The sequence below is a fragment of the Callospermophilus lateralis genome, chromosome 6 (genome assembly GCF_048772815.1).
Source record: "Callospermophilus lateralis isolate mCalLat2 chromosome 6, mCalLat2.hap1, whole genome shotgun sequence".
In the NCBI taxonomy this organism is placed as follows: Eukaryota; Metazoa; Chordata; class Mammalia; order Rodentia; family Sciuridae; genus Callospermophilus; species Callospermophilus lateralis.
Genome location: NC_135310.1, coordinates 116,679,520 through 116,692,754, shown reverse-complemented (window position 1 = coordinate 116,692,754; position 13,235 = coordinate 116,679,520). Strand labels below are relative to the sequence as shown.

At 34.9% G+C, this 13,235-nt stretch overlaps 1 protein-coding gene across 2 annotated transcripts in view; it reads left to right on the top strand.

Moving 5' to 3' along the window:
* Window positions 1-13,235, top strand: part of Zfand3 (zinc finger AN1-type containing 3) — a 336,281-nt gene that overhangs the window by 58,888 nt on the left and 264,158 nt on the right. Inside the window, exon 2 of one of the 2 annotated variants that reach the window (XM_076858779.1) lies at window positions 4,891-5,056. The exons of the other annotated variant lie outside the window; for it this stretch is intronic. Within the exon in view, the coding sequence (XP_076714894.1) occupies window positions 4,980-5,056 (77 nt within the window). The 5' untranslated portion in view covers window positions 4,891-4,979. The remainder of the gene's footprint in view (window positions 1-4,890; window positions 5,057-13,235) is intronic. 2 annotated transcript variants of the gene reach the window in all.

Below are 13,235 nucleotides of genomic sequence, written 5' to 3'. Positions count from 1 at the left end.
AGCATTGCTTTGTTGGAATCATTCTGAAATTGATAATTTTCAGTGAGAATTCACACATGTACATTTATTATCCTTTCCCAGTTAACAATTTGTTTAATGAATGTGCACTTTAGTTTTTAAGTAAGTAGCACCTCAGTTTGAGTCCCTACTTAGTTAACTCTTTGAGATACTTAAATTAGTAATCCCTCCTTGCTGATACGTGGATTTTCGGGTCTTTATAGAGAAGGAGTAAAATGTGAATGGAAAGAGCATAAAAAGCTTGAGATCCAGGAGCCTTTAGCTTTCTCATTCTGACTCTGTTATTGACTACCTGAATGGCTATGAAGAAGGCCCTTCCCCATTTGAGATATAGTAGTCTTTCTGTAACAATTTATTATTCTTCCTCACTGTATTACTTTGTGGATAGAATTAAGTTGTGGTTAATCTTTTTTTAGTGATACGAGGGATCAAACCTAGGGCCTTGTACATACTAGGCAAGTGCTCTACAACTGAGCTGCATCCTTAGCCCTAAAACTCTTAAAAGACTTCAAATATCAACTACATTGATATGTATTACTGTCATCAAAGTTTTATGAAGTAAGCAGATAACAAAGCATCTGAAGTGTGGCCAAACTAACACCATGAGATTTGTTATAATTTTTGCTAATTTACAAAGTAATGTCATTATATCAGCTTCTTTTTAAGATAAGTCCTGGTATTGTGGAGTTCCTGAGAATTTGATTATAAACATATGGAATAGCAGATTCTTCTAAATTCAGTTTTTATTTTGAAACCATATCTTAATGGTTTATCCTGCTTTCCAATATCTGAAAGATCACCCCAGGAATGGCTTCAGTCAAATGACAGAGCCGGCATCTCCAACCATTACATTAGTATTTCCATAAAAGTATTGAATAACAAGCAGAAACTGTCATAATCGACTTTTGTCAGAATTCTGGAAAAATAGTCAAAAGGGTTATAACAACAGCTAGTCAAACATTTTCATCACCACAAAACAAAAACAAACAATAATCCTCTGTACTTTAGCTAACACTTCCCTATACTCACTCTTCAACCTTCCAGTTCCTGTGACTACTTTCTGTCTCTGAATTTCCCTCTTCTGGACATTTCAGAAATCATAAGAATATGTGGCCTTTTGGGGCTGGGGTTGTGGCTCAGCGGCAGAGTGCTTGCCTGGCATGTGTGAGTGAGGCACTGGGTTCAATCCTCAGCACCACATACATACATACATACATACATACATGGATACATACATACATAAAACCATGAAGCAGAAGCACTTCCCAACTCATGTATCTGAATTACCAAGACCAGCAGATACCAAAAGAAACTACATACAAATCTATCTTTCTGGGATACGGATGCAAAAATACCACAAAATGTTAGTAAACCAAATAAGTAATATATAAAAAGAATTGTAATCATGACTAGATGGGATTATCCCAGGAGTCTAAAGTTGTTTAATATCCAAAAGTAAATTATTGTAATACATCTTATCAAAAGAATATAAACCCCAAATCATATGATTATCTCAGTAGATGCAAAGTTTATGATAAAAATTCAACACCATTTCATGATAAAAACACCCAACAAAGTAGGAGTAGAAGGAAACTTCCTCAGTGTGATAAAAGGTATCTGGGTATAAATTTTTGTGATTACTATTATTTTTCGACAGTCTGCCTTCCAGTGATTTACAGAACTTCATGTATCATGTGATTATCTTCTCTTTCAATATCTCTAACTCTTTTGTCATAATGTACTTTTGCCTTTCCATGTGTTATAAAACCCCTATTATATTGTTATTAGTTTTGCTTTCAGCAGTCATCTTTGAAAGGGTGTGTGTAATTAGAAAAGTTTGTTTATTCACATAGTCACCCTTTTCCTAGTGCTTATCATTCTTTGTAGGTTCATATTTCCATGAGATATATTTTGCCTACTCCTATTTGATTTTTTGGATATCTTCCAAGTCTACTTAACTTTTTTTGTATTTTTAATTTTTTTAGTTTAGTTGGACACAATACTTTCATTTTAATTATTTTTATGTGGTCCTGAAGATGGAACCCAGTGCCTTACACTTGCTAGGCAAGTGCTTTATCACTGAGCCACAACCCCAGCAATGCCCCCCCCCCCCCCGCACTTAACTTTTTGAACATATGGAATACAGTTAAAATAATTTAATGTCTTTGGTTACTGTCCTATCACTTCCAGATTAGTTGTGATTGATTTGATTTTTCTTATCATTCTGGATCATATTTTCCTGTTTCTTTGCATGCCTGTTAAAATTGTTGAGTATCTATTAGACATTGTCAATTTTACCATTTTGGGTGATGGATATTTTTGTGTTCTTATAAATATTTCTGAGCTTTATTTTGATAGGTAAGTTTTTCTGAAAGAGTTCAGTCATTTTATGTCTTCATTTTGTTAGACTGTACCAGATCAGTATTCAGTCTAGGGTTCTTTTATTCTAGTACTGAGGCAGTTCCTTTCTGAGTCCTCTACCCAGGGTCCTATGGATTGTGAGGTTTTTCAATCCAGTTGATAGGAGCAGGCACTATTCTAGGCTCTGTGTGAATAATGGCTGTTCCTTGTAGATCTCTCCAGTAGTTCTTTCTTCCTCACATGTGCACACTAATAATTGCTGACCTGAACATGTATAGAGGGCTCTCTGTGGATCACCAGAGTTCTTTGTGTTGCTTTCTCATGTCCCTCTAACTACCTTGCAAACTCTAGCTGTTTGACCTCCTTGTCCTCTTAACTCTTCTTCAACCTATAGGAGAGATTGGCTTCATTGGATCTGCCTGTTGGTGCTGTGCCCTGGATATTCTTAGTAAAGTGGGGAAATCATAAGTTTCCTTTATTGTTTGTTGTCTTATTGATCAGTGACCTTCATTTTCTGTTGTTCAGTAGTTTGAACAAAATCTATTTTCCATATATTTGGTTGATTTTTGACATTTTTGTTTGAGATAGTAGAGTAAATCCGGTTTATTGTTATCCATGGTAGTTGAACTTGGATGTCCTTATATTTCATTTTTTTTGTGTGTGAAATTAAATAGCATGCTATAGAAAATTATATACCTGTGAGTATATATGTTTCAATGAACTATCATAAATTTAATTCTTATGTAACCATTGCTCAGAACATAAAATTGAATATAATATGCATTGTCGAAGCCCACTGTTTTACACTCTCCCAAGTGTGACTTTTTTGGGGCAGGGGGTGGAGTGCGGTTCCGGGGGTTGAACTCAGGGGCACTGAGCCATATCCCCAGCCCTATTTTGTATTTTATTTAGAGACAGGGCCTCACAGAGTTGCTTAGCACCTCACCATTGCTGAGGCTGGCTTTGAAGTTGCAAACCACCCCCCAACCCCCCAAACTGCTGGGATTACAGGCGTGTGCCACCGAGCCTTGCCCAAGTCTGACTTCTTTTAATTAATATTGTGAGATTATTCACATTGTTGAATACAGCTATATTTAATTTATTTCCATTGCTATTTATCTGCCCCATTCTAGGAATATACCAGTTTGTTTTTTCGTTTTATTATTGCTGGGCATCTGTATTATTTACTGTGAACATTCATGTGTGTGAATGCCATGTTTTGTTGGGTGTGTAACTAGGGAAAATAAGTCATAAGTTTCTCTATCATCTATTTTAATAGATGATGAACTGATTTCCAAAATTGTACTTATGAATTCTACTTGTTTCACTTTCTTGCCTGTCCTTCATATTGTAGATCTTTTTAATATTAATAATTTCCTTGATGGCATCATATTATATTACCATTTTGATTTATATTTTCCTGATTATTTTTTTCTGTATGTTTAAAATATTCTCGTGATTTATTTAAAATCTTTGCCTTTTTTCTTTTGGTTGTCTTTTTTTCTCATAGATTTGTTGAAGTTAGGATATATTAAGGATATTAGCACTTAGGTATTAACAGACCTTTTTTTTCATAATCTGTGGTGGTTTACTTTTTCACTCCATCAATTATGTCCTTCAGTGAAGTGATGTTCTTAATTTTGGTGTAGTTCAGTATAGCAATTTTGTATGATCTATACTTTATGCATTTTATGTATTTCGACTAAGAAATCTTAACTGTGTTTTATAATACATTTTTCCTCTTTGTTATTTAGTAGGTATATTCTTTTGCTTTCCATAGTTAGATATACATTCTTCCTGGAATTAATTGTTATGTGAGATGTAGGGAAAAGGTTCATTATGGGTGGTCAGTGGGCCAACATCATTTGTTTATTGAGAAGACCTTTTTTCTTCCAGTGCTTTTCAATAACACCATTCTTGTAAAACAAATGTCCATGCATATGGTCTGATTTGGGTTTTTCTATTCTAGTACTTTAATTTGTCTATACTCATTCCAGTACAAACTGTTTAGTTATATTGTAGCTTTACAGTTTACAACTACAGATATCTGAGAGTAAGTTTGCCAATTTTTTAATTTTTTTTTTTCAAAGAGCAGTGTTAGGCTCACAACAGAATTGAGCAGAAGGTACAAGGAGTCCCATACACCTGTCCTTACTTTTGCACAGCCTCCCTTACTGTCAATATCCTGTACTAGAGCAGTACATTTAAATGAGCTTATATTTACATGTCATCACTCAGAGTCCATCATTTACATTAGGGTTCATTGTTGGTGTTGTACATTCCATGGGTATGGACAAATATTTAATGACTGATACATATCATAGTATCACGTAAGAATAGTTTTACTAGTCTGAAAATTCTCTATGCTCTACTATTCATCCCTCCGTCTCACTTAAGCTCTGGCATTTACTGATTATTTTTGTTTTGTTTTGGGATTAAACTCTGGGGCACTTTACCACTGAGCTGCATCCCAATTCTTTTTTACTTCTATTTTTAAATTTTTTTCTGTAGGGCCTCCCTAAATTGCTGAGACTGGCCTTGAACTTGCAATCTTCCTGCCTAAGCCTTCAGAGTTGCTGAGATTATAGTACTACGCCACTATGCCTGCCCCTACTGGTTGTTTTACTGTCTCCGTAGTTTTTCCTTTTCTAGAATGTCATATAGTGAGGATCATACGGTATGTGGCCTTTTCAGATTGACCTCTTTCACTTACTAATATGCATTTATGTGTGTCCTTTTATATCTTGATAGCTAATTTATTTTTAGTACTAATAGTCCATTGTTTAGCTATAACACAGCTTATTCATTACCTACTGATGGATATCTTGGTTGCTTTCAAGTTTTGGCCATTGAATGAATAAAGTTGACACATATATTGGTGTGCCATATTGTTCTTTTGGTATGTTTTCAATTCATTTGGTTAAATACCAAGGAGCACGATTGCTGGAGTGTATGAGAATGTTTAGATTCCTAAGAAACTGCTAGATTGTCTTCACAGTACCATTTTACATTCCCACCAATAGTGAATGAGAGTTCCTGTTGCTCCACACTCTTGCCAGCATTTGGCATAACATGTTGAGCATTTTTTTTCATATGCTTATTTGCCTTTTGTATATGAGATGACTTTTCAGGTCTTTGGTCCATTTTTTAAAAAAATTTTATTAGTTATTGAATGGACCTTTATTTATTTATTCTTTTATATGTGGTACGTACTGAGAATCAAACCCAGTGCCTCACACATGCTAGACAAGTACTCTACCACTGAGCCACAACCCCAACCATCCTCTCTTTTGTCCATTTTTAAATAAGGGTTTTATTTTGTTGTTGAGTATTATTTGTATATTTTGGATAACAGTCCATCAGAAATATCTTTTGCACATATTTTCTTTTGATATTTTGACTTTTTATTATGGAACAATGCAGACAGAATTGTGAATTACCCTGGCTACCACTGAGCCACGTCCCCAGCCCTATTTTGTATTTTATTTAAGACAGGGCCTCACTGAGTTGCTTAGCGCCTTGCTTTTGCTGAGAGGCTTTTTATTTTGAGGGGCTTCAGCCATTTATTGTATTTAATTTTGTTTCACTTGTATGTCACCATTTTGCAGCAAATATCAGCCACCATATCATTTCATCCAAAAATAATTCAGTATGTAATTTTACAATTTATTCCTTCCCCCTGTTCCTTTTCCTCTATTGATGTCTCTTCAATTTTCATGAGATTCCACTTTACCTCCCCCGCTTTTCATTTGTAACTTCCACATACGAGAGAAAACATACCTAAAGCAAAGATTTTGTTCTCTAGACATAACATTAATACCATTATCACACTTAAGATAATTATCAATAATGCCATAGCATTGCCAAATGCATTTGATGTTGGTATATAGAATACAATGGAGTTTTGCATACTGGTTTTGAATCAAGCAATCTTGTTCAATTCACTTAAAAAAACCACTTTTGGTTGTAGATGGACACATTACCTTTATTTTTAATTTATTTTTATGTGGTGCAGAGGATTGAACCCAGTGCTTCACATGTGCGAGGTAAGCGCTCCACCACTGAGCTACAACCTCAGCCCTTAATTCACTTTTTTTTTTGTACCAGGAATTGAACTCATGGGAACTGGAACATTGAACCACATCTCCATCCCTATTTTGTATTTTAAGACAGGGCCTCACTGAGTTGTTTAGAGCCTTGCTTTTGCTGAGGCTAGCTTTGAACTTGCATTCTTGCTGCATCAGCTTCCTGAGCCGATGGGATTTACAGGCATGCACCACTGCGTCTGGCTTACTTTTTAACTCTAATAATTTTATAGGGAGTTTTGGTTTTCTGCTTACACAGTTGTATACTTTTTGAATTCATTTATTTTCTACCTTTTAGAATTTTTGTACTTTCTCATTATTACTCTTTTCCACTGTATTAGCTGCCTTGTACAACATTGAATACATATAGATAGATAACGGTTGTTTCTGATTTGAAATAGAAAGCTCCCAGATTATCACCATTAAAAAATTTTTTTAATTTTTATTTGTGCTTTGTAATCATGCATAATGGTGAAATCATGGGAATCATTGTTACATATTTATGCACATGATATAATAATATAATTTAGCCATATTTCTCCTTTTGCTCCCTTATTCCTTTCCCCTATTCTTGTTTCATCTACTCTACTGATTTTCTTTCAATTTTTATGAGATCCCACCCTACCACCCTTTCCCTCTACCACCCCCCTCCCCCCCTTTTGTCTGTAACTTCTTTATATGAAAGAAAGTATTCCTACAACCCTTGACCTTCTCATTTTGGCTTATTTCTTTTAACATAGTGTTCCCAAGTTCCACTCATTTTCCAGCAAATAACATAATTTCATTCTTCTTTATAGGTGAATAAAACTCTGTTTGCCTGTGTGTGTAACACATTTTCTGTATCTATTCATACATTAACAGACATGTAGGCTGGTTTTGAGGTTTGGCTGTTGTGAATTGTGCTGCTCTAAACGTGTATGCTGGCTTTAATTCTTTGCAATAAATACGAAGGAGTGATATAGCTGGGTCATATGGTAATTCCATTCCCAGTCTTATGAATTTGATATTCACTCTGGGCTTTATTTAAATTTTAAAAATTGCCTTTTTCTGAAAAAGGGAATTCCCTTCTGATATTTTAAAACCATGGGTGTGTATTAAATTTTATCCAGTTTTCTTTTACTTGGTCCAATGCTTCTGTCTTTGGCTTCTGTGGTCTGTTAACATGTGAATATTAAACCAACTGGGGATTATCAGAACAAACCCACCTTTATTGGGCTATACTGTTCTTTTTTGATTTTGGTTAGCTAAATTTTATATTCTTTGCATTTATATTGGTGAACAAGGCTAGTCTATAATTTCTATTTTCTTTAACTTAAATAACCTTAAAATACTCTTATTGAGGCATGCAAGATTGTTCTGGCCTCCTCAAATGAGCTGATAAGTGTTCCTTCCTTTCCTGTTTTCTGGTAAGATTGACATATTATCTTAATTCTTTTTTTTTTATTGGTTGTTCAAAACCTTACAAATCTCTTGACATATCATATTCATACATTAGCATACATTAGCTTCAAATGATTTATGAACTCCCATTTTTACCCCAGATACAGATTGCAGAATCACATTGGTTACACATCCACATTTTTACATAATGCCATACTAGTAACTGTTGTATTCTGCTACCTTTCCTATCCTCTACTATCCCCCCTCCCCTCCCCTCCCATCTTCTCTCTCTACCCCATCTACTGTAATTCATTTCTCACCTTGTTTATTTTCCCATTCCATTTACAACCTCTTATATGTAATTTAGTATAACAATGAGGGTCTCCCTCCATTTCCATGCAATTCCCCTTTTTTCTCCCTTTCCCTCCCACCTCATGTCTCTGTTTAATGTTAATCTTTTCTTCCTGCTCTTCCTCCCTGCTCTATTCTTAGTTGCTCTCATTATATCAAAGAAGACATTTGGTATTTGTTTTTTAGGGATTGGCTAGCTTCACTAAGCATAATCTGCTCTAGTGCCATCCATTTCCCTGCAAATTCCATGATTTTGTCATTTTTTAGTGCTGCGTAATACTCCATGGTGTATAGATGCCACATTTTTTTAATCCATTCATCCATTGAAGGGCATCTGGGTTGGTTCCACAGTCTAGCTATTGTGAATTGTGCTGCTATGAACATCGATGTGGCAGTATCCCTGTAGTACACTCTTTTAAGGTCTTCAGGGAATAGTCCGAGAAGGGCAATAGCTGGATCAAATGGTGGTTTCATTCCCAGCTTTCCCAGGAATCTCCATACTGCTTTCCAAATTGGCCGAACCAATTTGCAGTCCCACCAGCAATGTACAAGAGTACCCTTTTCCCCACATCCTCGCCAGCACTTGTTGTTGTTTGACTTCATAATGGCTGCCAATCTTACTGGAGTGAGATGGTATCTTAGGGTGGTTTTGATTTGCATTTCTCTGACTGCTAGAGATGGTGAGCATTTTTTCATGTACTTGTTGATTGATTGTATGTCCTCCTCTGAGAAGTGTCTGTTCAGGTCCTTGGCCCATTTGTTGATTGGGTTATTTGTTATCTTATTGTCTAATTTTTTGAGTTCTTTGTATATTCTGGATATTAGGGCTCTATCTGAAGTGTGAGGAGTAAATATTTGTTCCCATGGTGTAGGCTCCGTATTTACCTCTCTTATTGTTTCTCTTGCTGTGAAAAAACTTTTTAGTTTAAGTAAGTCCCATTTGTTGATTCTTGCTATTAACTCTTGTGCTATGGGTGTCCTATTAAGGAATTTGGAGCCCGACCCCACTATATGTAGATCGGAGCCAACTTTTTCTTCTATCAGACGCAGAGTCTCTAATTTGATATCAAGGTCCTTGATCCATTTTGAGTTAACTTTTGTGCATGGTGAGAGGAGGGGGTTCAGTTTCATTTTGTTGCATATGGATTTCCAGTTTTCCCAACACCATTTGTTGAAGATGCTATCCTTCCTCCATTGCATGCTTTTAGCCCCTTTATCAAATATAAGATAGTTGTAACTTTGTGGATTGGTCTCTGTGTCCTCTATTCTGTACCATTGGTCCACCCGCCTGTTTTGGTTCCAGTACCATGCTGTTTTTGTTACTATTGCTCTGTAATATAGTTTGAAATCTGGTATCGCTATACCGCCTGATTCACACTTCCTGCTTAGAATTGCTTTTGCTATTCTGGGTCTTTTATTTTTCCATATGAATTTCACGATTGCTTTATCTATTTCTACAAGTAATGCCTTTGGGATTTTGATTGGCATTGCATTAAACCTATAGAGGACTTTTGGTAATATCGCCATTTTGATGATGTTAGTTCTGCCTATCCATGAACAGGGTATATTTTTCCATCTTCTAAGATCTTCCTCTACTTCTCTCTTTAGGGTTCTGTAGTTTTCATTGTATAAATCTTTCACCTCTTTTGTTAGGTTGATTCCCAAGTATTTTATTTTTTGGGGGGATATTGTGAATGGAGTGTTTTTCCTCATTTCTGTTTCAGAAGTTTTGTCGCTGATGTACAGGAATGCCTTTGATTTATGCGTGTTGATTTTATATCCTGCCACTTTGCTGAATTCATTTATTAGTTCTAGTAGTTTTTTTGTAGATCCTTTTGGGTCTTCTAGGTATAGAATCATGTCATCCACAAATAGTGATAGTTTAAGTTCTTCTTTTCCAATTTTTATGCCTTTAATTTCTTTCGTCTAATTGCTCTGGCCAGTGTTTCGAGAACTATATTGAATAGAAGTGGTGATAGAGGGCATCCCTTTCTTGTTCCAGATTTTAGAGGGAATGCCTTCAATTTTTCTCCATTCAGAATGATGCTAGCCTGAGGCTTAGCATAGATAGTTTTTACAATGTCAAGGTAATTTCCTATTATCCCTAGTTTTTCTAATGTTTTGAACATAAAGGGATGCTGTACTTTGTCGAATGCTTTTTCTGCGTCTATCGAGATGATCATATGGTTCTTATCTTTAAGTCTATTGATGTGGTGAATAACATTTATTGATTTCCGTATATTGATTTAAAAAAAAAAAAGAGACAAATAATCAAACATGGCTGGAAGTACAAACCATACTGCAATAGTAACTCTAAACGTTAATGGTTTAAACTCTCCAATAAAGCGACATAGACTGGTAACATGGATTAAAAAAACAAATCCAATAATATGCTGCCTCCAGGAGACACATCTGACTGGAAAAGACATACACAGGCTGAAGGTGAAAGGTTGGGAAAAAATATACCACGCACACGGTCCTTGTAAGCAAGCAGGGGTGGCCATCCTCATATCGAATAAAATCGACTTCAAGACTAAGTTAATCCAAAGGGATAAGGAAGGACATTGTATTCTGTTAAAAGGAACCATTCACCAACAAGATATAACAATTATCAATATTTATGCACCAAATAATGGTGCTGCGACGTTCATAAAACAAATTCTCCTCAAGTTCAAGAATCAAATAGACCACAACACAATAATTATGGGTGACTTCAACACACCTCTCTCACCATTGGACAGATCCTCCAAACAAAAGTTGAATAAAAAAACTATAGATCTCAATATCACAATCAATAACCTAGACTTAACTGACATATATAGAATATATCAACCATCATCAAGTAGATATACTTTTTTTTCAGCAGCACATGGATCCTTCTCAAAAATAGACCATATATTATGCCATAGGGCAACTCTCAGTAAATATAAAGGGGTGGAGATAATACCATGCAGTTTATCTGATCATAATGGAATGAAACTGGAAATCAATGATATAAGAAGGATGGGAAAATCCTATATCACATGGAAAATGAACAATATGTTACTAAATGATCAAGGGGTTACAGAAGACATAAAGGAGGAAATCAAAAAATTCTTAGAGACAAATGAAAATACAGACACAACTTATCGGAACCTATGGGGCACAATGAAAGCAGTTTTAAGAGGGAAATTCATCGCCTGTAGGTCATTCCTCAAAAAAAAGAAAAACCAACAAATAAATGAGCTCACACTTCATCTCAAAGCCCTAGAAAAGGAAGAACAAAACAACAACAAATGCAGCAGAAGGCAAGAAATAATTAAAATCAGAGCGGAAATCAATGAAATTGAAACAAAAGAAACCATTGAAAAAATTAACAAAACTAAAAGTTGGTTCTTCGAAAAAATAAATAAGATAGACAGACTCTTAGCCATGCTAAGGAAGAGAAGAAGAGAGAGAACTCAAATTACTAACATACGGGATGAAAAAGGCAATATCACAACAGATGCTACAGAAATACAGAAGATAATTAGAAATTATTTTGAAAACCTATACTCCAATAAAATAGAAGATAGGGAAGACATCGATAAATTTCTTAAGACATATGATTTGCCCAGACTGAGTCAGGAGGATACACACAATTTGAACAGACCAATATCAATGGATGAAATTGAAGAAGCAATCAAAAGACTACCAACCAAGAAAAGCCCAGGACGGATGGGTATACAGCGGAGTTTTACAAAACCTTTAAAGAAGAATTAATACCAATACTTTTCAAGTTATTTCAGGAAATAGAAAAAGAGGGAGCTCTTCCAAATTCATTCTATGAGGCCAACATCACGTTGATTCCAAAACAAGACAAAGACACCTCAAAGAAAGAAAACTACAGACCAATATCCCTGATGAACCTAGATGCAAAAATTCTCAATAAAATTCTGGCGAATCGGATACAAAGGCACATCAAAAAGATTGTGCACCATTATCTTAATTCTTTATAGAAATGTCTACTAAAGTTACCTGATCTTGAAGTTTTCTTCATTTCCAGTAAAACTAATTTAAATTATGGTTTATTTTCTTTTTCATTATGAGTTATTCTTTATTGGTTTTTCTAGTCTCAATTTTGGTAAATTGTTTTTTTCCCCCTAGACATTTACATTTTAAATATTTTGGCATGGTGATCATAATGTCTTCTTCATGAATTTATATATTATTTATGCAGAATATATATGATGATAAATTTACAGGGTGATGAATTTTTATAAATGCATATTTCTGTTTCTATATATCAGTATATATATATATATATATATATATATATATATATATATATATATATATATATTTATTCATTCAGTATAACCATGTAATTACCAGTGAGATCCAGATAAAGAATATTTCTGTCACTCTGTAGGCTCTTTCTTGCTCTTTCGTAAAGTTCTCTCTATAGATAATCATTATTTTGATCTCTGTCACCACAGATTTAGTTTTACTTATTTTAAACACTTAGTTAAACTTAACTAGAATCATAGGTATTTCTTTGTGTCTGGTTTCTTTTGTTCAGCATTATATCTGTAAGGCTCATCTCTGTTGTTGCTTGTGGTAATACTTATTTCATTTGTTAATACGGAACACTTTACATATTCTCTTGCTTATGGACATGTTTTCAGTCTCTGTTAGGAATAATGCAGTTGTGAATATTGATTTACATTATTTCTTGGTAAATCTTTATAGTCTCATGTCTCATGAGTATATACATAGGAGGGAATGGTCGTAGGTTATGTATACTTTTGCCATAGTGATCATCAGCTTATTGTCCCAGCATAATGGTATAGATATTCCATTGTACCAATCTTTGCCAAGAGTTACTCTCAGTCTTCTTAAATTCAGTTACTCTTTTTGGTATGACTGTGTATGTGTTGCTGTGTGTTGAAACCAGGGCCTCATATATGCTAGACAAGTGTTCTGCTACTGAGCTACATTCCAGCCTCACATTATGATTTTAATTTACATTCTCTGATGTTGAATGGTGTAGAGCTCTTGTGCAGTTGCCTTTTTGATCAC